This window comes from Hakea prostrata, chromosome 7 (genome assembly GCF_041222555.1).
Source record: "Hakea prostrata isolate BN-2017 chromosome 7, UWA_Hpros_2, whole genome shotgun sequence".
NCBI classification, from domain to species: Eukaryota; Viridiplantae; Streptophyta; class Magnoliopsida; order Proteales; family Proteaceae; genus Hakea; species Hakea prostrata.
In genome coordinates this window covers 13,539,387-13,557,559 of record NC_142606.1, presented here as the reverse complement: position 1 = coordinate 13,557,559, position 18,173 = coordinate 13,539,387, and the positions used below count along the sequence as shown (strand labels likewise).

Sequence of the window (18,173 nt, the reverse complement as noted above, 5' to 3'; positions counted from 1 at the left end):
AAACAAAATTAAATCATAAAAACTCTTTCCCTTCTTAATTCATAACCCAAATGAGATTCGGAGAAATTCTGTGACATTTCAATCGAAATTATAAGACAGTTCGTCCAAAAAATCTCCCAGTGTTGCGTAACATCTACGTCAGCACTCTGGACATACCCTGAGGACTATATGAAATGACTATCTTGTCCTTCGAAATAAACATATCGACCAGTACGTTATACGTTTCAAAGAATACGATAATAATGCATCGTCTGACATATCAAGTGGATGTAGTGGATGACGTGCCGGACTTCACACAAATAATTTTTCGAATTCGAATTCGAATTCGAAATTATAAAATTGGCGAACTTGAAAACCATGATTGATTAGGGCATGCAAAGGATAACTTTATAGTGATTTGGAATGGAATCTTTGATGATTTGAGCTTAGTAGATAAAAAAAAGAAGGTATGATGATATAGATCAAGTACGGGTTCATGCACGCGCAATTCTTCCTCTAAGGAAAAGGGCCACCCGGGTCCCTTTCCTTTTGTCTCATGCCTCAAAATGTCATTAACTTTCTTTTTGAGAGTTTGGCATTTCCATGGAACTTATAATCTTCTTTAAGAGAAGAAAAGAAAAGAAAAGAAAAAAATTCTCTATTGCTCTTCTCTTTGTGTACGCAAATATAATGTATTTTCAACTTTTAATCACACGTGCATTCATCACTTAAATTCTTTTCACCTCCAATAGTGATTCACTTTTGAATAATTTAGTGCACTAATAATGATGTTTGTCATATTCAAAACATCATCCATTTGAATTATATATGATAGTTACATTGTAATTTTACAATGAATGATAATACATTACATGAATCATAGTCGAGCATCTAATTATCGTTTGAAGAGGGTTATGCTAGAAAAGTGGAGATTAATGGGAACGAGACAACTTTCGATCCTCTCGTGAAAGCAACAAAGCATGCACTTTTGTAGAGAATAATTTATCTCAACATATAAAAAAGTAAAAACGTTTCGCATATTTTGATCAACTTAAGATGAGTACAATTATTACCTTTTAATGTATGTACCTTTTACTGTGGTAAAATTTTTCTTAGGGAAACTGAGGTTCTTCTGGGCCAGCTTATACACAGCATGAGCACATCCATGGTGGAGTAGTTTTTAACTTTCAGTTTTACCATCCCTAATTTAATCATGGTAAATGAGAGTTAGATTTGTTTTTAAAACCCTTCTATTTATATAAGGAAAATGATTTCTTTTTCTTCCTAGCTGTAGCTCTTCTGCACAACAAAAATTCAGGAATGCCTCTTCTCCCCCCAAAAAAAATGCTTCTATCCTATCTCTTTTCAAACTTTTTAGTCATGGAGTTGCAATAGTAGCTCCCTAGTAGGAGGCATTAGTTGATTGGATCCAAGTTGCGTAATTGAACATTATATTAGTTAGGCAGGCATTGAGGATACAAGCATCATATATTACTTATATTTGACTAGATTATCCATCACCGTCCATAAATTGCCGTCGCCATCGCCGTCATCGTCGTCGTCGTCATCATCATCATCTTCTCCATCCTAATCAAGACATATTTGTTACAGGAATATTTTGGAATGTGTTGCTCAAACCCAATTGTCAGAACAAGACCAAGACCCACATAAGGAGAGAAAGTACTATAACAGACAGGTTTGATAAACCTAACTGATCCTACATATATTGACATCTTCGTTCCTAACATTTTGGTGGTGTTTCTTGATTTTTTTTATTGAAAACAGAGTAGCTTTTCAAGTTCATAGGCCTAAACTTTAGATGGATCTCATGAGATTACATAGATTATATATCAGTGATTATCAGTTTCCACTATCAGTGTTGTTTAAAAGAAATGGATGTGACCTTAGGTCCCTTTTGTCCGTGATAAGCTTAAAAGTGGTCAGAAATATTATAATCTTGTAATGTAGATTCATGGGAAACTTCTCTTTCTTCTGGAATTGATGCTCAGTTGTGTGCTTCACAAAGTATAGACAAAACCTTGGTATCCTGTATATCCCTTGTCTTTCAAGCCAGAACAAATAGTTTTCAGAGTGTATGCTTGAGGTCTCTTTCTTATTAGGGATGTGATCATCAACTGGGTTTTGCTTTGTCAAGTTACATTATAATAGTCTATTAGAAATATATTAGCTAATAAAGTAGTTCCAATCAGTTTATAGTTAATTGTGTTTGATTCTTTCTTTATGTTAGAAGGTGCTTTATTAGTTAGTGGGATAAGGATTAATGAGTTGCATAACCTTTTTAACGTCTAGTTTTAGACTTCCATTGGAATTTTAAAATAGGAACTTACGATGAACGTGTCAAGTTTCACCCTTTCTTTAGGGACCTTGCTTCAGTCTTGAGCACTAAATGTGCAGGACTATCAAGCGAAACATTTCTGACCGCTGAATCGAAATCTCGACCAAAATTTTGGATCCACCAATCTGAAATTTCGCATGACAGTCCTACATGCAATTTCTTTTCTTTCTTTAAGGTGTTAAGTTGTATGACAGACACTCATGTTTCCATCACCATCACTGCTGCCCTTCTGATTTCTTGGAGTTTGTTAGGTCTTTCAAAGCATTCCAAAAGTACATACAAATACTGTGGCTTTCAATTATGCCTGATTTTGTAATTTTTTTTTTAAAAATCAAGCATGAATGCATTTGGATTTTCAATTTTATTTTTGTATTTTTTCTTGTCTATAAAATTTATATATGATATATCTACTAGAGTATTCAAAATCATGGTTTGTTACACTATCATGGATGTAGTCACCTTGGATAACCAATCTTTTGTAGAACCGTTGTTATCGATCTCTTCTTTATAAACCCTAGGCTTTGAAGGTTAATTCCCACTAATCCAGATGGAGAGGGGAATACAAGTTCTCCTTTTTTTCATTTTTTTAAAATAGACAATTTTTAATAATATTAGAAATAAAGATATTATATAATACACGCAAGTTCTCTTTTTGTTTAAAGAGCAATATAAAAGTTAATAGAAATGATTATATCTATCTGATTTTTTTGGGTAAAATAAACAGAAATGATTAACTTTATTCTAGGCAAGAATGCTTCCAACAGGAGTCATGGCCCAGATCCTGTTTTGCTAATGCCTAGAAAGGTCTGGCCCTGAATTAGGGTTGGAATTGAATTATGGGGTATACCAACTCTTTTCTAACAAAGGCAAGCATAAACCAAACGCCAAATACCCAAAAGATACAATTTTTATGACTGCGAAATGGTGGATATACATGGTTTTTTTTTCTCTCTTCTCATCACATACACAATATAGCTAACCTCAAAGGGGTGGCTCAGTTGGCAAAAGACCAATGCTTTGTGAAGCCACTTATAGCTCTTTTTTAGAACCAAGATGCAACAGATTTGCCATCTTGAAAGAATAATGTTGGTCACTTTTTTTGGATTCATGAATAGAGTTCGGTGATTAGGCATCCTTGACTCTGAACAGGAATGACCAGAATCGACTCTGACCAAGAAATGATCGGAGTCTGTGAATCTCAACGGTTCACAAACTCTCTTCACCAGCATCAAACCTTGGTTCTCAATTTTGATACATGGTAACTCAACCATTGAGAAGCCAAGAAGCCAATTCACAAATACTAGCATCTCACGAAGAAGATTTCTATTTACTGAATTTCCAGTAAGAGGTAGATGAGTAGACATCATGGGTAAACCTGGAGAGCAGAAAAAAGTTGCGAGTGAATATAGATTCAGTTGGGTTTAAGTGACCTAAACGAAACTCAAACTCTTGACCTCATATTATAAGGTATTGTTTTACTGACGAAACTAATCCTCCTTGCCAAAAAAGAAACCCTTGGCAACTAAACTTCTAAAGGATATTTTGAAATCTCTCGTTCTGATAGGTGAGTATAGACAATTTTATTATACCACGACAACTTCTTTCCTATCATGAACATAAATTGTTTGTGTCCTTCGTGAATGTGCATCTATCAAATAATTCAAATCAGGGCTTTTAATATGTTTTCCAAAGCTATGGATGTTACAGGAATTATGGTAAATAACTTAGCACTCAGTTGATCCTACGCTCTGATACTTGGGAGTAGCTGTTACTTTCGAAGTCGGCAGCGTCTGGTCATACATTGAATTTCCAACATCCACCAGGGAGAATAACGTAATGGAGGGAAGAACAAAAGAATTGGGAGAACTTCGTGTCAGTTACCGAACTTGGAAAACTCCAACCTTTCTAATATAACTATCAAACAAAAGCTGCAATCAGAAAAACTATAGTTTCAGTTACTACAAATGATTAATCTTAAATAAATTCGGCGACCACGTCATGGATATCCAAGTTTCCTAAGAAAGCCAAATTTAGTTCCCTTTCCTTTTAATCTTTACCTGGAGACAACACAGACCATGTAGGAGAACCAGTCAGTAAAGCAGAACAATAATAATACATGTGATGTGGTCCAGGAAAATTGCCCAGAAGCTGATGCCAGACAAACATACACCTCAGCCTCTTAATTCTATATGTCCTGCCTTAATCTTTTTTTACATTCATAAAACAAAAGCCACACCAATACGCCCCAACAGCTATTTCCTATCGAAAAGTAAAAAGAAACGCCCCAACCCACTAAGGTCGATGTTTTGGGCAACTATTGAGATTAGACGCTTACCACAACATTTTATGATCAGATTCAAGGAGCAATCAACTACCTAAACAGGTCAGTTATAGCAGTCTAGTACACATGGGACTCAACAACAGGAGTTAAAATCCACCTGAGGGACTGGATTTCATGCCAGTCATGGCAGGCAAGAGGCAACGCCCGCTCTCAACATGCCCAGCATTAAGAAGAGCTGACACGGGAACCTTACTGCAAGCTATTACACGGACCGGTTGCAGGAATGGATGCTTGATTAAAATTATTATGTACTATCAGATTGCTGCTATCAATGCCTTTCAGTGTCGTTGAATTCCCCATTCCGGCTTTCTCTAACAGGTGAACAAGAGAGAGGAAAATATCCATCCTTGAGACATCCCTGTTTGCCTGTAAACAAATATATGTCAAACGAATTGGGTAAGAGACGCAGGGAGACTTAAATCTTCAAGAGAACAAAAAATTGCCTACATTACCAATATATAGGCACAGATATCAGATATCAAATAAATAAATAAAAACTGCTATCTTTTAAGTCTTTCTTAGGGAGGGAGCAAACTCTCTATTCCATTACCAACCCACTGGTTTATGCCAAACAGCAAGTGACGAGCAATTTTGCGAATTCACTTTTTTTTTTTTTTTTTTCTTTTCTTTTCTTGGGGGGGGGGGGGTTGGTAATCACGCACTATTCTGACAGAACTGTTGATTTGCTGGAGTGTGGGTTGTCGTTACAATGACATCCGTGTTTGGGGGTGTAAATGCTGCAATGGAAAAATCTTACAAAGCTAACCAATTGAGTGACCAAATGATATGTATACTTTTAATTAGTAGTTAAAAAGTGTAATAAGATATTCCTTTGGTTTTTAACAAAACTCCAGAAATCTAGTACAATTGTTGTTCGTACTAGTTAGAAATTGTCACTTCATCTTGTTTTAATTTTACCATATTCCCCATCTTGTTGGCTAAGAGTCTCCTATCACAATCTAGTATGAAGCCCAGTTTATCCATTTAAGCGTAAAGGATCGCAATTTACGTCAATGATGATCAAATACAGAATGTTTGACCCTAATATGAACATATGAAGATATTCCAACAATGGTCAAATAGTTCTTAACATGGTATGCAACAAAGTAGGTGGCATGAGGATACAAGGCCCAGTTGTATACAATGTATTGAAAAAATAAAGGCCATAATAACAACGGGCTCCCACATTTCATCCAAAAGAAGAAACACAGTCCCCCAATGTAACTTTCAGCTAGGAACCAAGGATGCATGAAATAAACAAGCCACACTTGCAGGGAGGGCCAGAAAAGTAACAGCTTGAGTTAAACAGTGTACCTCTACAGCAAAGTGTGCCCAGACCTTGTCATTCCGAGACTCCATAATGCCCTTCAGAATTGTCAGTCCCAATCCTCTAATAATATCCGCAATTTCTAGAAAGAAGCCCCGTTCTTCACAAAGCATCTAAAAGGGAAAGAAGCAGAGGACAGAATCAGCAATCTCTCAAAACAAGGTATGGGACAAAAGCTGGTAATAATTACCTCCACAAGCATCTGACGAGGTGTATTCAGGTCCTCTACTACAATTGGGTAGATCATTGATTGGGAACCAACTTCATATGCCCATGTCGCACCTCCCTCAAAGTTGTCTTTCAGTAGAAACCTACCCTCTTTACTAATTATCTGCAGGTTTGAAAGACAGAAAGCATAACATATTAGAGGCAGGGCTTTTAGGAAAAACTAGTAATAATAAAATATAATAGATTCTGTAATTATCGTATCATTGGGAAGCATTCAGGCAACTATTTCTTCAAATCAGATGAAATGGCAAAACTCAAATTTCTTCTTGTTCTGTTCTTTCCCTTCCCCCCCCCCCCCCCCAAAAAAAAATATATATATATATATATAATAATAATAATAATAATAAAAATAAAATGTGAAGCACCTAGAGCATGACAAATCCATAAGCAAATGACAGGTCGCTCAATCAGAGCAAGGGGCCCAAAACATTGCTCAATGACATCTGAGACACGGTACTAGGGCTTAGGCACATTGAATGTTTCCCTCGTGCATAAGCAACAAATGATCTCATAGATTCTGTTCCAACAGAAACCATAATTTTTTACTTTAATTTACTGAAATAATAGCATGGAATTACAATAATAGATAGCTGATACTCCACAAACTTCTGGAAACTTAATAATCCACAACTTCTGAAAATTAAACTGCAAACTTGGATGCTGTAAGATTCTCCCAAATTACTGTTGTCCTCAGTTTGAATATTCAAATTCCATCAACAATACTCTTGGCTAGCCACATAACATATCACATAACTCCCTAGAAAATACCGCAGCGCACTGCTTCTGTCTCTGATATCAGATATCATATATAGATACCATGTCTGGGTACCAAATCTAATCTACTGCAACTCAAATTAAATTTAAAAAAAAATTTGCATACTATTAGAAAAGGAAACTAAACAAACCTTAGACTCTCCAGATTGCTTCAGCTTATCTGCATGCTTTGTCACGCTTTGCAGGAATAGCATGTGCTTGATGGTACGCTCAAGCAGTGCATCAATGCTACACTGTTCAGACAAATTAAACAAAGGAACAATATCAGCACTGGACGACACTAGAGATGGATTCAGCAAAAGAGGACATGGGGAATGGCATACGAAACCGCCGGGGGGGGAGAGAAAAAAGCTAAACAAATTCACCTTTGCACCATTTGGTACAATCTCCCGCAACTCCTTCACACGGTCTTGGATCATCTGGCGATCTTTTGGCCGAGGTCTAGGGCTCTCTCCTGGTCTAAGCCTTTTACGGTTAGTTTTTGCTGATTCATCAAGTCTCTTAGAATTGGCAGTTGAAATACTATTTTCTTGCTTCACATTGTGACCATCTTCCATCCATAGACTGATTTGTGATCTATAAACAGGATTGATTTGAGGCCCACCAACATTGTCCATGCCAGATCCAGATTTGAAAGAACTTGATTTTTCTATCTTTACCTTAGAAGGTGGACGAAGACCAGTATCTACTTTCATCTGGTCAAACACACTTACATGGTCATATGTAGGAGCATCTGAAATAATCGAAGAGCTACTCATCCTTGTGACAGTTGTTTTGCAAGAGACACTATCCCCTGAGTTCTGATTAGACGTAGAGTGAGCCTTTGAAACCACAGCATCCAACAGATGATCAGTCACAGCTTCAGAGAAAATCCCACTTCCTGAGATCCCATCATTTATTGCATGCAGGACAAGACCAGAATCCAGCTGTGTAAGGCACGTGGAAACATCTTTACCCAAATTAGGCAAAGTTGCATCAGTTCCATGCATAAGAACATCACCTCCCAGTGCCACATAACAGTTTGCTCTTAAAATCCAGACCCAATATATCAAACAAGTCTTCGCCTGAAGAATGTCCAACACGTGGATCTTCAGGGACATGTCTCATTGCAGTAGATCCCCTCTCAAACTCCTGACTGGTCATTGGGAAATTTTGAATGGTGGCAGACATGGTCCCACTTCCAGAAATATTATCATACTGATGTCCTGATGGGATATTAAGGGCGGCCTGAAGCAAGTCCTCAACTCTATGTTCTCTGGCAGAAAAATCAGTTCTAGTATGCTCTTCATCAGTGAAGAAATGGCTTTGGGAACAGCTTCGAAGCAAGTCGCTTGAACTTGACTGATTTGAGTGGTTGAACAAGGATACCACCTTTGAGTTAGATGAATTTGCATGTGGAACAACTCCCTCTTGAGGCAGGAATCCAATGTTGCCGTCAGCAGATCCACATTGCATTGTAGGTGAGCGTGGAAATGAGGACAGTGTTTGATGATCACCTCCAGCATTAGGCAACTCTTTTCCTCCAAGCAGTGAGGCAATAATTGAATCTTTGAAATATTTAGGAAGACCAGCTTTAGTGGCCCTTCCTTCTGTCTTCGTGCTATTTGATGCAGGTATGATGTTGTTAACAGAGCCCTGTAATCTATTACCTGACAGAATCCGCTGTTCCATGAGTTTTAGGCCAGTAAAAGTCTCACTTGATTGGTCAACTGTAAATTGGTTACTAAATCCAGAAGAAACATCATGTCGAGAACTCCGTGGTTCAAACTGTCCACTTGAACTGGAAGGGAACCCTTCAGAGTCCATGGATGCAGTCACCTGTTGGCATCCAACAGGAAAATTTAACTTCACCACTGGCTGAGCCTTAGATTGGAAGTGATCATTATGAGATGCAGAAGTAGATGGAGCCACTCCAGGAGTGGTTTGCAATGCTGAAACGCCATTTTGAACATTGTCCTGGATGGGTGTAATCAAAGAATGAGATGATTGATGTGCAAATCCTGAAACTCGAGACCGGAGGATTTGTTGATTATGACTGTTGCCTGTGAGAGGCGTGACTCTTTCCATTTTAGAAATTGTTTGCTCTGCTGAGAGAGGTAGTCCTATCCTCTCACTGGTATCTTTCTTCAAGTAATTATGAGATAAGAGAACACCAGGGACACTTCGTTCTTGTGCAAACAAACTCTTCACATTGTTCACAAAACCAATATTCTCCATTATCTGAAGAAAAAACACAAACTGAAATTCTAAAAGCTGAGGAAGGAGCTAAAGAAGTACTTGTATACAAACAAAAAGAACATTGCATGTTCAGAGCAATCGCAAGGTTAGTTCTAGATAATGACATATTTGGTAAGCAACTCAACAGGTTCAGTATAAGATTAACATGACATTGCCAAAATAGTAGCTATGAAACAAATTCCCATGCCCAAGACACTGAGAATATAATTGAAGTGCAGAGATTAATTGGTGTGCAATTATGTACTGTTGATGCTTAACCAAAGGCCCAACCCTTAGGTTAGAAAAACCCTCTACGATCTTTATCTCAGAATCAACTTGATACTGCTCTACCTTGCTACCTGGTTAGAACATAAACCAGGTTGATAACACAAATGACATAATAGGTCTGACAATAGTGTCCAATAAAAAAGCCTGAGCTTCAAGGTGGATATGCCTTCTCTAAGGTCATAAGTCCAGCAGCCGGCCAACCCATCCCTAGGGGCTATACCAACCCCCCCCCCCCCCCCCCAAAAAAAAAAAAAAAAAAGGAAGAAGCAGCAATTAGAAAATCCTGACCATGGAATAGCACTCACAGCATCAATTCATCCCACCCATTCCCAGCTCGGAGCCATGGGCATCCTGGTCAGCGCACAAACAACCTACACTAACACAACTTCAACTGTATCCAACCCAAAAGCTCAAGCTTCAGGGTGGAGAGGCCCTTCCCAGGGCAGCAATACCACACCACATGACCGATGTAGGCCCAAACTACCCCACAAACCATCCTCCCCCCCCCCCCCCCAACAAAAAAAAAAAAAAACTGCCATTCCTATGTTTCATCCCAGGTCATTTAAGCCCCTGACAACTTTCTTACAAATGTGGGGGATAATAGTCCCATATCGTCTAAAGACGAACCAATACCCCTACTAATACACTTGGAGTACCCCCACCTAACAGTTCAAACCCTTTGCCACATCCACGTGTTTCCAGCATAGATTGCTACACATGCAGGGGTGTGCTGGGAGAACAACACTGACTACAAACAAGCAAATACCCCCTTGTACAACTGTGAGTCCCCACAAAATAGTCTGAACTTTCGGATGAAAACTCACCAAAAAGTATTAGAAAATATCCCTACAAGAAGCCATAGAATGTTTGGTGGCACACATAGATTTAAGTATGTAATACAGCCATATGAAAACTGTAATTGGGGGGAGGGATTAAAAGGGTTCAAATAAAATACCCAAACATGACCCCAGTTGGGTGTTTACACTGGGATAAGATCCTAACTCGACTCAACTCCGCTTTATCCAACCTAAATGGGTCAGCTAAATGGCTCCTATTCAGTAATTACCTCCTTTCAAAGCCACACAAGATTCCTTCTGTAATTTTTGCATACTTCTAGTTGTTTTTAGCTCCTTCAACTTGAGATAAATCAATTCTCCATACTGAGCCATTCAAAAGCCTTTGTCTCACACACCCATGCCACCTCAGATGAGTCTCTTAATATAATGAATAGGAGCAACACCAGGTTTATTTAAATTTATTTTCTTCAGTATTCAATATTCAGCCCCATGTCACCCTTGATTACACAAGCTGTCCATAAAATATCCATCCCTGGGGAATCTCCCACTCTTAAGATCAGATCCAAAGAGGTGGTTTTTCATAGCCCAATTTACCAAGCTCAGAATCAGGGTTCAGCTTAATCCCATCCAACATTACACCCAATCTCGTCCTAAAAACATAGCCAGCAGAAACTGTATTAGTAATACAGGTGATCACAAATTACCTATAAATTGCACTCCACGAAAACTCTCAGTGGTCTGCTATAAAGAAATACAACCTGTGAAATGACAAGACCATTCTATGGATGCCAACACGAGACATTGTCATTTAAGAATCTCAGGAAAACATTAAGAAAGCCTAACTGATACAAGGACTTCCCATACTCTAGTTCCCCCACCCTCCTTTTTCTTCTCCTCCCTCTTTGAAAGGGGAATGGTGGTAAGAAAAATCATAACCCTGGGATGATTCAAACACCGTAGGGAGGTAAACAGCCACCTCTACTTGTCAAAGAAAGAACCGAAATAAGAACTTACTGCCAATGTGGAAGCTAGCTGAATGACACCATGTGGAAGCACAGGAATAACTGCAACTGTCTGCAAGGAAACAAACACTCAGTACTAATTAAAGCATACCACACACACACACACACACACGTGGAAAAGGAAAAGAGAGAGAGACCTGCATGCCAGCCGAAAACTGATGGTTCACCTCAGTCACAACCTGAAAGCATCAAAAGGATGAGACGCATACCACTTCTACTGAAAAGAAAAAAATTTACGATGGAAAGCAACAAGTTCAACCTATTCATGATCTTCAGAAACACAGCACTTCAACCAAAAATAAGATCAATCAGGGGAAAACTAATAAGGTCCATCAAACAATTCCCTAAATATGCATAAATTTGTAGTTATCTTTTTTTTTCTTTCCCAAATTAATAACCATATAAAAACCAGCAAAGAGGCACTATAAACCCCAATGGGCTAGCTATATTGGCAAGGGACCCTCGCCTAAGTAAGCTTGAGTTCCTAAGTTTGACTCCTCATACCTTTGGCGCCACCCACATGGGAGTATTTAGTCCTCTTCACAGCTTTCAGTGAAAAGTTTAATGGTTCTCATTCAACCTTGGTATGACCCAGTCCATGCAGTAGTTGGGTTAAGTATGGACCCACCTAAATAGTTGGGCCAAAGGCCTGGAATCCCGGAGTCCAACTTGGGTGCTGCATATGGTGGAGATCAAAACGAGGGTCGAGATTTCGATCTCAAATGCTCGTTTCACAAAAGCGGTTCAAAGCAACTTTTGCAAAGTCGAGATCGAAATCTCAACCCTCGTTTTGATCTCCACCATATGCAGCACGGTGCTGCACATTTAGCACCCAAGCAATTTCAGGAATCCTGTGTTAATAGCTCTTTCCTTCTTTTTTTTTTTTTGGGTCGGGTGGGGGGGGGGGGAAGAGAGGTACAGGAGTTCTACTTAGCCATGACACCAAATGAGCAAAAAAGAATCAAGCTTATTTCACAAATATCCAGTAAGGATGTTTTAACAGACGAGAAAACAGAGGAAACTCCTCATCAATATGTCCTTGCAGTACCTCTGAAGGATGACTTTCCCCCATGAGGTTTTCTTTAAGAATCCACAGATGACTTCCAGTGAAAGCAGCACGTCCAACTATTCTGCTAATGCAGCAAAAAAATAGTTATTAGCATTACAGATCCAATCCAAAAGGAAAACAACATAGAAAAAGTCAAAACAAATACCACAGTATATGCGAGATTAAATATATTCATACCCTTGTCCAACAACATGGACCTGACTATTCATCATCATCTTAATGAGAGAACAGACTCTGTCCTCAACTTGGCATCCAAGCCAAGAAAGCTGAGTTTCAGAAGAGCCCCCAAGTTCTTCCCACTCTTTTAGTAAAGCTTCTGTGTTTTCAAATCCAGATATGCCCAGCAGAGAAGAGTATCGTGCAGGCTCATAATGACATTCTTCCCAGACCAAAAGCCTGTCATAGAGAACACTTATTTCTTAAAGCTCAAAAATTAAAGGCAGAATAGAGATAAAATAACAGTAAATATAAACAACGGATAATTTTCTATTTCTTGAAAAATATTTGGATTATAGAGTATTTTTACCATAATCTTTCAATGACGTTTAACTGTACTGAATAGAGATAAAGATAACATCAGATCACTATCTAAGATCTATATTCCAGAAAATTAAAAAGAATAAGAAACCAGGGTGAGAAAAAGACTAGGGTCTGAAAAGCTAAGGCTTCATCCTCTAACCTTAGGAGTCTCGGACGACACACCTTGGTAAGCTGTTAACACTATAATGACAATCTAATGACAAGAAGAAGAAAAGAGCATTTATTCCAGTGGCCATACATCACCCAGGGTACTTCAAAATCCAAATCAATAGATTAGCACTGAGATATATTCCAGTGGCCATACATCAGGCTGATCTAATCTTAAAACCAACTTTCCCCTGAGATTCTCAAAGACAAAACAGAACAAACATAACATTCCATAAAAGAAAAAGAAATAGGAATCAAAATTACAAAGAAAAGAAGACGGTCAAATAGTAGACAATATATAGCAAGGGAAATAACAAGGTACAGCAGAAATGAATCTACCTCACAACAGAAAACGAGAGAAACAAACAAACAAAAACATAATCGCTTCTACTATACTCAAAGACTTGAAACTGAAAACGAAAAGCGCATCTTCCATCAACCAAAAGCAAACAAACACAGAAAAAACTACAAAAGCTGCACCAAATGCAGCCGACTTACGTCGGATTCCGACAACCGATCTTCCAGAAAACCGCATAGGACCACTGATTTTCAACGCAGATGACCTTAAGAGCTTCTTTCAAGAATCCCATCGTCTACTGCGACGAATCTCGAAAAGATAAAATGAACACAGTCAAGTGAAGATCAACACAGCAAAAGGACTTCAGAGCCGGAATCTGTTAATACTCCGGCGAAGAGACTCTGGTCTAACTTCCACGGCACGATCCTCTTCCTGCCTGCTTAGTTCTGACTCCACTACTCCTCTTTCTCGCAGGTTCCAAGTTTCCGATAATCAACTTCCGACTACCCATTCTCAGGCAAAAAGAAGCTCCAAAAAAGTAGAAAAGAGTAGAAGAAAAGAAGCGAGTAGATGAAAAACACGAACGGATGAGATTTCGAAACCCTGTGAAGCAGAACAGTAGGGTTCCGAGCCTACACGAATCCACAAGCTCTAATCTCGTATTCCACCATAACTTCCTCCATCTTCACTCCAACAATGGAAAGAGAATGAATCCGAACGTCAAACTCAAGAAAAAATATCTCAGGAATTTTATCAGGAACTTCTGATCTCTACTTGTCTCTGTCTCTCTTCCTCGCTCAGTTGGTGAAGTCGTCTTCACTGCTTCGCTCTTTCTGGTTATGTGATTCTCTAAAGATGCTAGTGTCGGAGGTGGAGAAAAAAAATTGCCACTTATTAAAATCCAAAAGCTGTTGCGTCGAGCCTAGAAGAAAAAGACATCTTTTCTGCCTTAAATTACGGTTAATGCCACTGTGCTCTTGTCGTTTTTCGGTTTTTCCCCTGCTATTGGCTCTCCTAGACAGTGACTGTTCAGAAACCGAAATATAAAACGATTACGCTGGTAGTGGAAATGACTATCGTGCTGACGTCATACATGATTACCCTTGCTTTGCTCTTAAATTACAGAAATATCCACAACAACAACAACAAAAAAAAATAAAAAATAAAAAATCTTTTTTTCTTCCTGTTGTTGTTTGCCGTGTACTGTTCTTTTGTGCCTTTTGTGGGGGCGTTTGATGTGGTGCGATAAACTGTTGTTCTGCTGACATGTCAGTAATTGTCTTCAACTTTTTCTTTTAAAAAATAATTTTTTGAAATAAATTAATTCAAAAAGAAATTTTGAAAGGATAAAAAGGTCAAAAAAATTTAACGGTAAGTGCTAAGTGGGTTGGTGGCCGAGCCCCAAATCCTAGATAGGTCTCCCTAGACAAGATATGGCTCAACCCCACTTAATGAACGGCTGAGATCAAGTTTCAAATGAAAACTAATTTTGAACCGACAGATTGGTATCTATTACATAATGCTTTTTTCTGTTACCCTAAGAGAAATCATGTGACCCTAGGAGAAAAGAAGATCTAAGCTTGTGCTCCCAAAGGAATAAACAATATCTAAACTTTATTGACCAGACGGATTTACACAATAAAAGAGGTTGGAGACATCAAAAGGTGGAGAGGTGCATAGTTGGAGACACATGAGTTGTGTTTTTCATTCCTTTTTTTTTATTTATTTAATAACTATAATATGGTTCCCTTTTTTTTTGTAAAAAAGTTCCTGCATTTTGTTATTAGAAAAAAATTCATCAAAAGAACAACTTATGAGTATACATATACTTTTGTTGCAGTTCTAAGTAATAGGCTTAGTAGGTAATTTAAAATTTTAGATTATGTATAAAGTTATTGATTCTTTATACAATACGATAATTTTTGAAACCGGAAGCAACAAGGAAAGCAAAAAATTAGTAATAAAGCAAACAATATGACCCAAAATTGCAACGGAATCTCTGGTAGAGTGATATAGTTAAAACTTCTAATTACTGTTTTATAGAAAATATGTCACGCTTATGAATTGAAATATAAGAATATTTGTGTACAATACGAAACATCTACCTACTAGTATTCAATCTTCTTATTATAAGACCTGATAAAGGAGAAATGAATCAGCCTAAACCAGTCCGGTAAAATAAATATCAAAAAATATAATTGATACCAAACAAAACCCCTGTCAATATTAAAAAAATATGATTTTGCATTTTGTAAAAGCATGGTTATGTGGGTTTTCTTTTATTATTTTATTAAATGATATTTGATTGATTTGACTAGCACTAGGACAAAGGCAGCTATCCATTGATTTGGGGTCCATGTTAATCAAGTTCAATGATCTCAACTGTGTAAGTTGATCATTGTATCGCCTTTGCCTAGGATTCAAAGATAATCTTTTCTACATATTATTTATGACTCTACCAAGATCTATCTTTTCCATTTTCTGGGTAAGGGACCCATTTGTGAACTGAAGAGAATAGGAAGCCAAAAGCAACAGATACATTTCTTAGAAAACAAGATAAACAATACATCATAACTCTCAGCATTTTGGCCCCAAACAAACCCAAAAAAAAAACTTTGAGCGAAGATGGATCATCAATGAAAAAGTATCAACCATGATCACTCTCCTTTGGGCTTGAACTCTACAAACCCGATTATAAAATATAGAATGAAGTACATCTACTTTGATTGTTAAGCTTTGCGCAAAATGGCTGTATTTGCAACGATTTCATAAGAGTAACGTAAAACCAACTTCCTTTTGATCGTCACAAACAATAATCCGATACCATTTACCGCCTCCCTTTTTTCCTCTCCCAACCCTAGAGGAAAAAACTAGAGGAAAAAATACACATACAAATTAAGATTATATAAAGTCAAACTAATATTTAACTGAAGTCACAATCACAAGCAGATACAAGTAGGGAGGGGCAGCTGAGAACCTTTTTCTGTAATCCACCTGAAGCACCATTTGTTCTCCCAAGTACTGATGCAGCATGGCGTGAAAAGGAAAGGAGGGGCTGGAATTGTGATTCGCAACACACAGTTGGAGATCCACTCTTAGCTCACTCATAGCCTATTTGTTTTAGTTTAGTTTTGGAAGGTGAAGCTATGGCTTTATGGTTGGCAATACTATATGCACTACGTGATTGCTTTGACTACCTGAGGTTGAGTTGGATAATCAGTAGTTAATTAGGTTATCAATGGTTTGGAAGAAAGTCCATTCCATTGCTTACCTATAATTCAAGATATCCAATGTCTAGCTACTGGGTTTCTAAGTTTCGAGGCAATGTATATACATATAGGATCAAATGTAATTGTTGATTGCTTAGTAATGAATGGTTCTCTCCTTAGGAGAAGGTAAAGATTGACCTGTATTCACTGCATGATTATTAAAGCTTTGCTCGAGCCTCACCCATTTTACCTCTTCAATGATTACCCAACAAAAAAAATTACCAATATTTATTTGTTATTTAATAAAAAATTAACTATTAAATATCAAAAGGTATATATAAAAATATGAAAAATGGAAGTTTAGCAAATTTATTTCCCCTTTTTCCCTACTTGTTCTTATCGGCCTGCAGTTCAAATCTTATCTTAGATTACAAATATGAAATCATCAAATCAGTGGATTTTGTTGGTCAATCTGAATAATCCTTTTGGGATTTGTCAAGATTGACCTCCACACATACATGAAATCAGTAGTACTTGTAAACATAGTCAAGATTGGTGGCTACTTCGGCCGTCAATTATTAAAGAAGGAATCTCACAGCTTTGAAGTCGGTGGCATTGGCCCCCCAAAGATTGAATCACCTTTTATGTTTAAATGTAAAATATCACCTTAGGAAGGATGGAGAGTCATTACCTTTATATAAACATATAAAATGTTTCAGAGAAGGCTTCTCTAAGTTAGAGCAAGCATTTCAGTTCATCTATATATGTTAACATGGATGGGTTTTCCAGAACAGTTTTTTTTTTTAATTTTTAGAATAGGGGTTCATTTGTCTATATTGTATCACCTTAGAAAGATAAGAAGCAAGAAGGGGGGCCACAAGGATAGAAAGTAAAAAAGAAGACTAATAATGATCTATGAACCTGGATGAATTCAGGTCAACCAATCTGCTTTATTTCCTTTTAGTTCCCATGCTTTTTCAGAGCTTAATTTAGCATGGAATTGAAACTTTTCATGCCACAATGCAAGATTTTATGTGATTTATATAAAGGAGGGAGGCTGAAATGTATCATTTCATCATTCTTCATGATGATACCCACAATGATTTACATACCCAGAAGCATGAGAATCTCACAATAGACTTAGCAAAACCTTCTCTCTCTCTCTCTCTCTCTCTCATACCATGCTGTACTATAATGTGTACATGCGTTGAAAAATGAGATCCCCACACCCAGTGGAAACACTATGTTCCCATGTTTGTATAATGTCATGTATTAAATGCAACATTCAAGTGTGAAAGGTTTCAGAGAGATTTGAAAGTTCCATTTCAGTTCAGCAACGAAGGAATTAGAAGGACCTAGTAGCACATGAAAATCCATGATTGGGTAGTTGATAGTGGGAACTCAACTGGACCCAGAAGGGGTGATGCATATCTTAAATTTTCATTTATGGTGGAAGGCTTGTTTGGGAGTTTAGAGTGGTGACAGGCATATCTTGAACAGTCTCAACTATTACACTTTGATGGGCACAATTCACCATCATGTTCTAATCACACTAACAACAACACTCAAAGGGAAGTGCCA

At 37.7% G+C, this 18,173-nt stretch overlaps 1 protein-coding gene across 1 annotated transcript; it reads right to left on the bottom strand.

Annotated features, from left to right (window-relative positions):
• Positions 1 to 3,960: 3,960 nt before the first annotated feature.
• LOC149009943 (transcription factor LHW-like) lies at positions 3,961 to 14,323 on the bottom strand. Its single transcript, XM_089161668.1, is given in 11 exon segments — positions 3,961 to 5,042; positions 5,991 to 6,116; positions 6,194 to 6,334; positions 7,137 to 7,238; positions 7,371 to 8,009; positions 8,011 to 9,225; positions 11,322 to 11,381; positions 11,467 to 11,508; positions 12,378 to 12,459; positions 12,576 to 12,794; positions 13,584 to 14,323. Coding segments are annotated over 11 exon segments (2,895 nt in total). The 5' UTR covers positions 13,676 to 14,323; the 3' UTR covers positions 3,961 to 4,865.
• Positions 14,324 to 18,173: the final 3,850 nt, after the last annotated feature.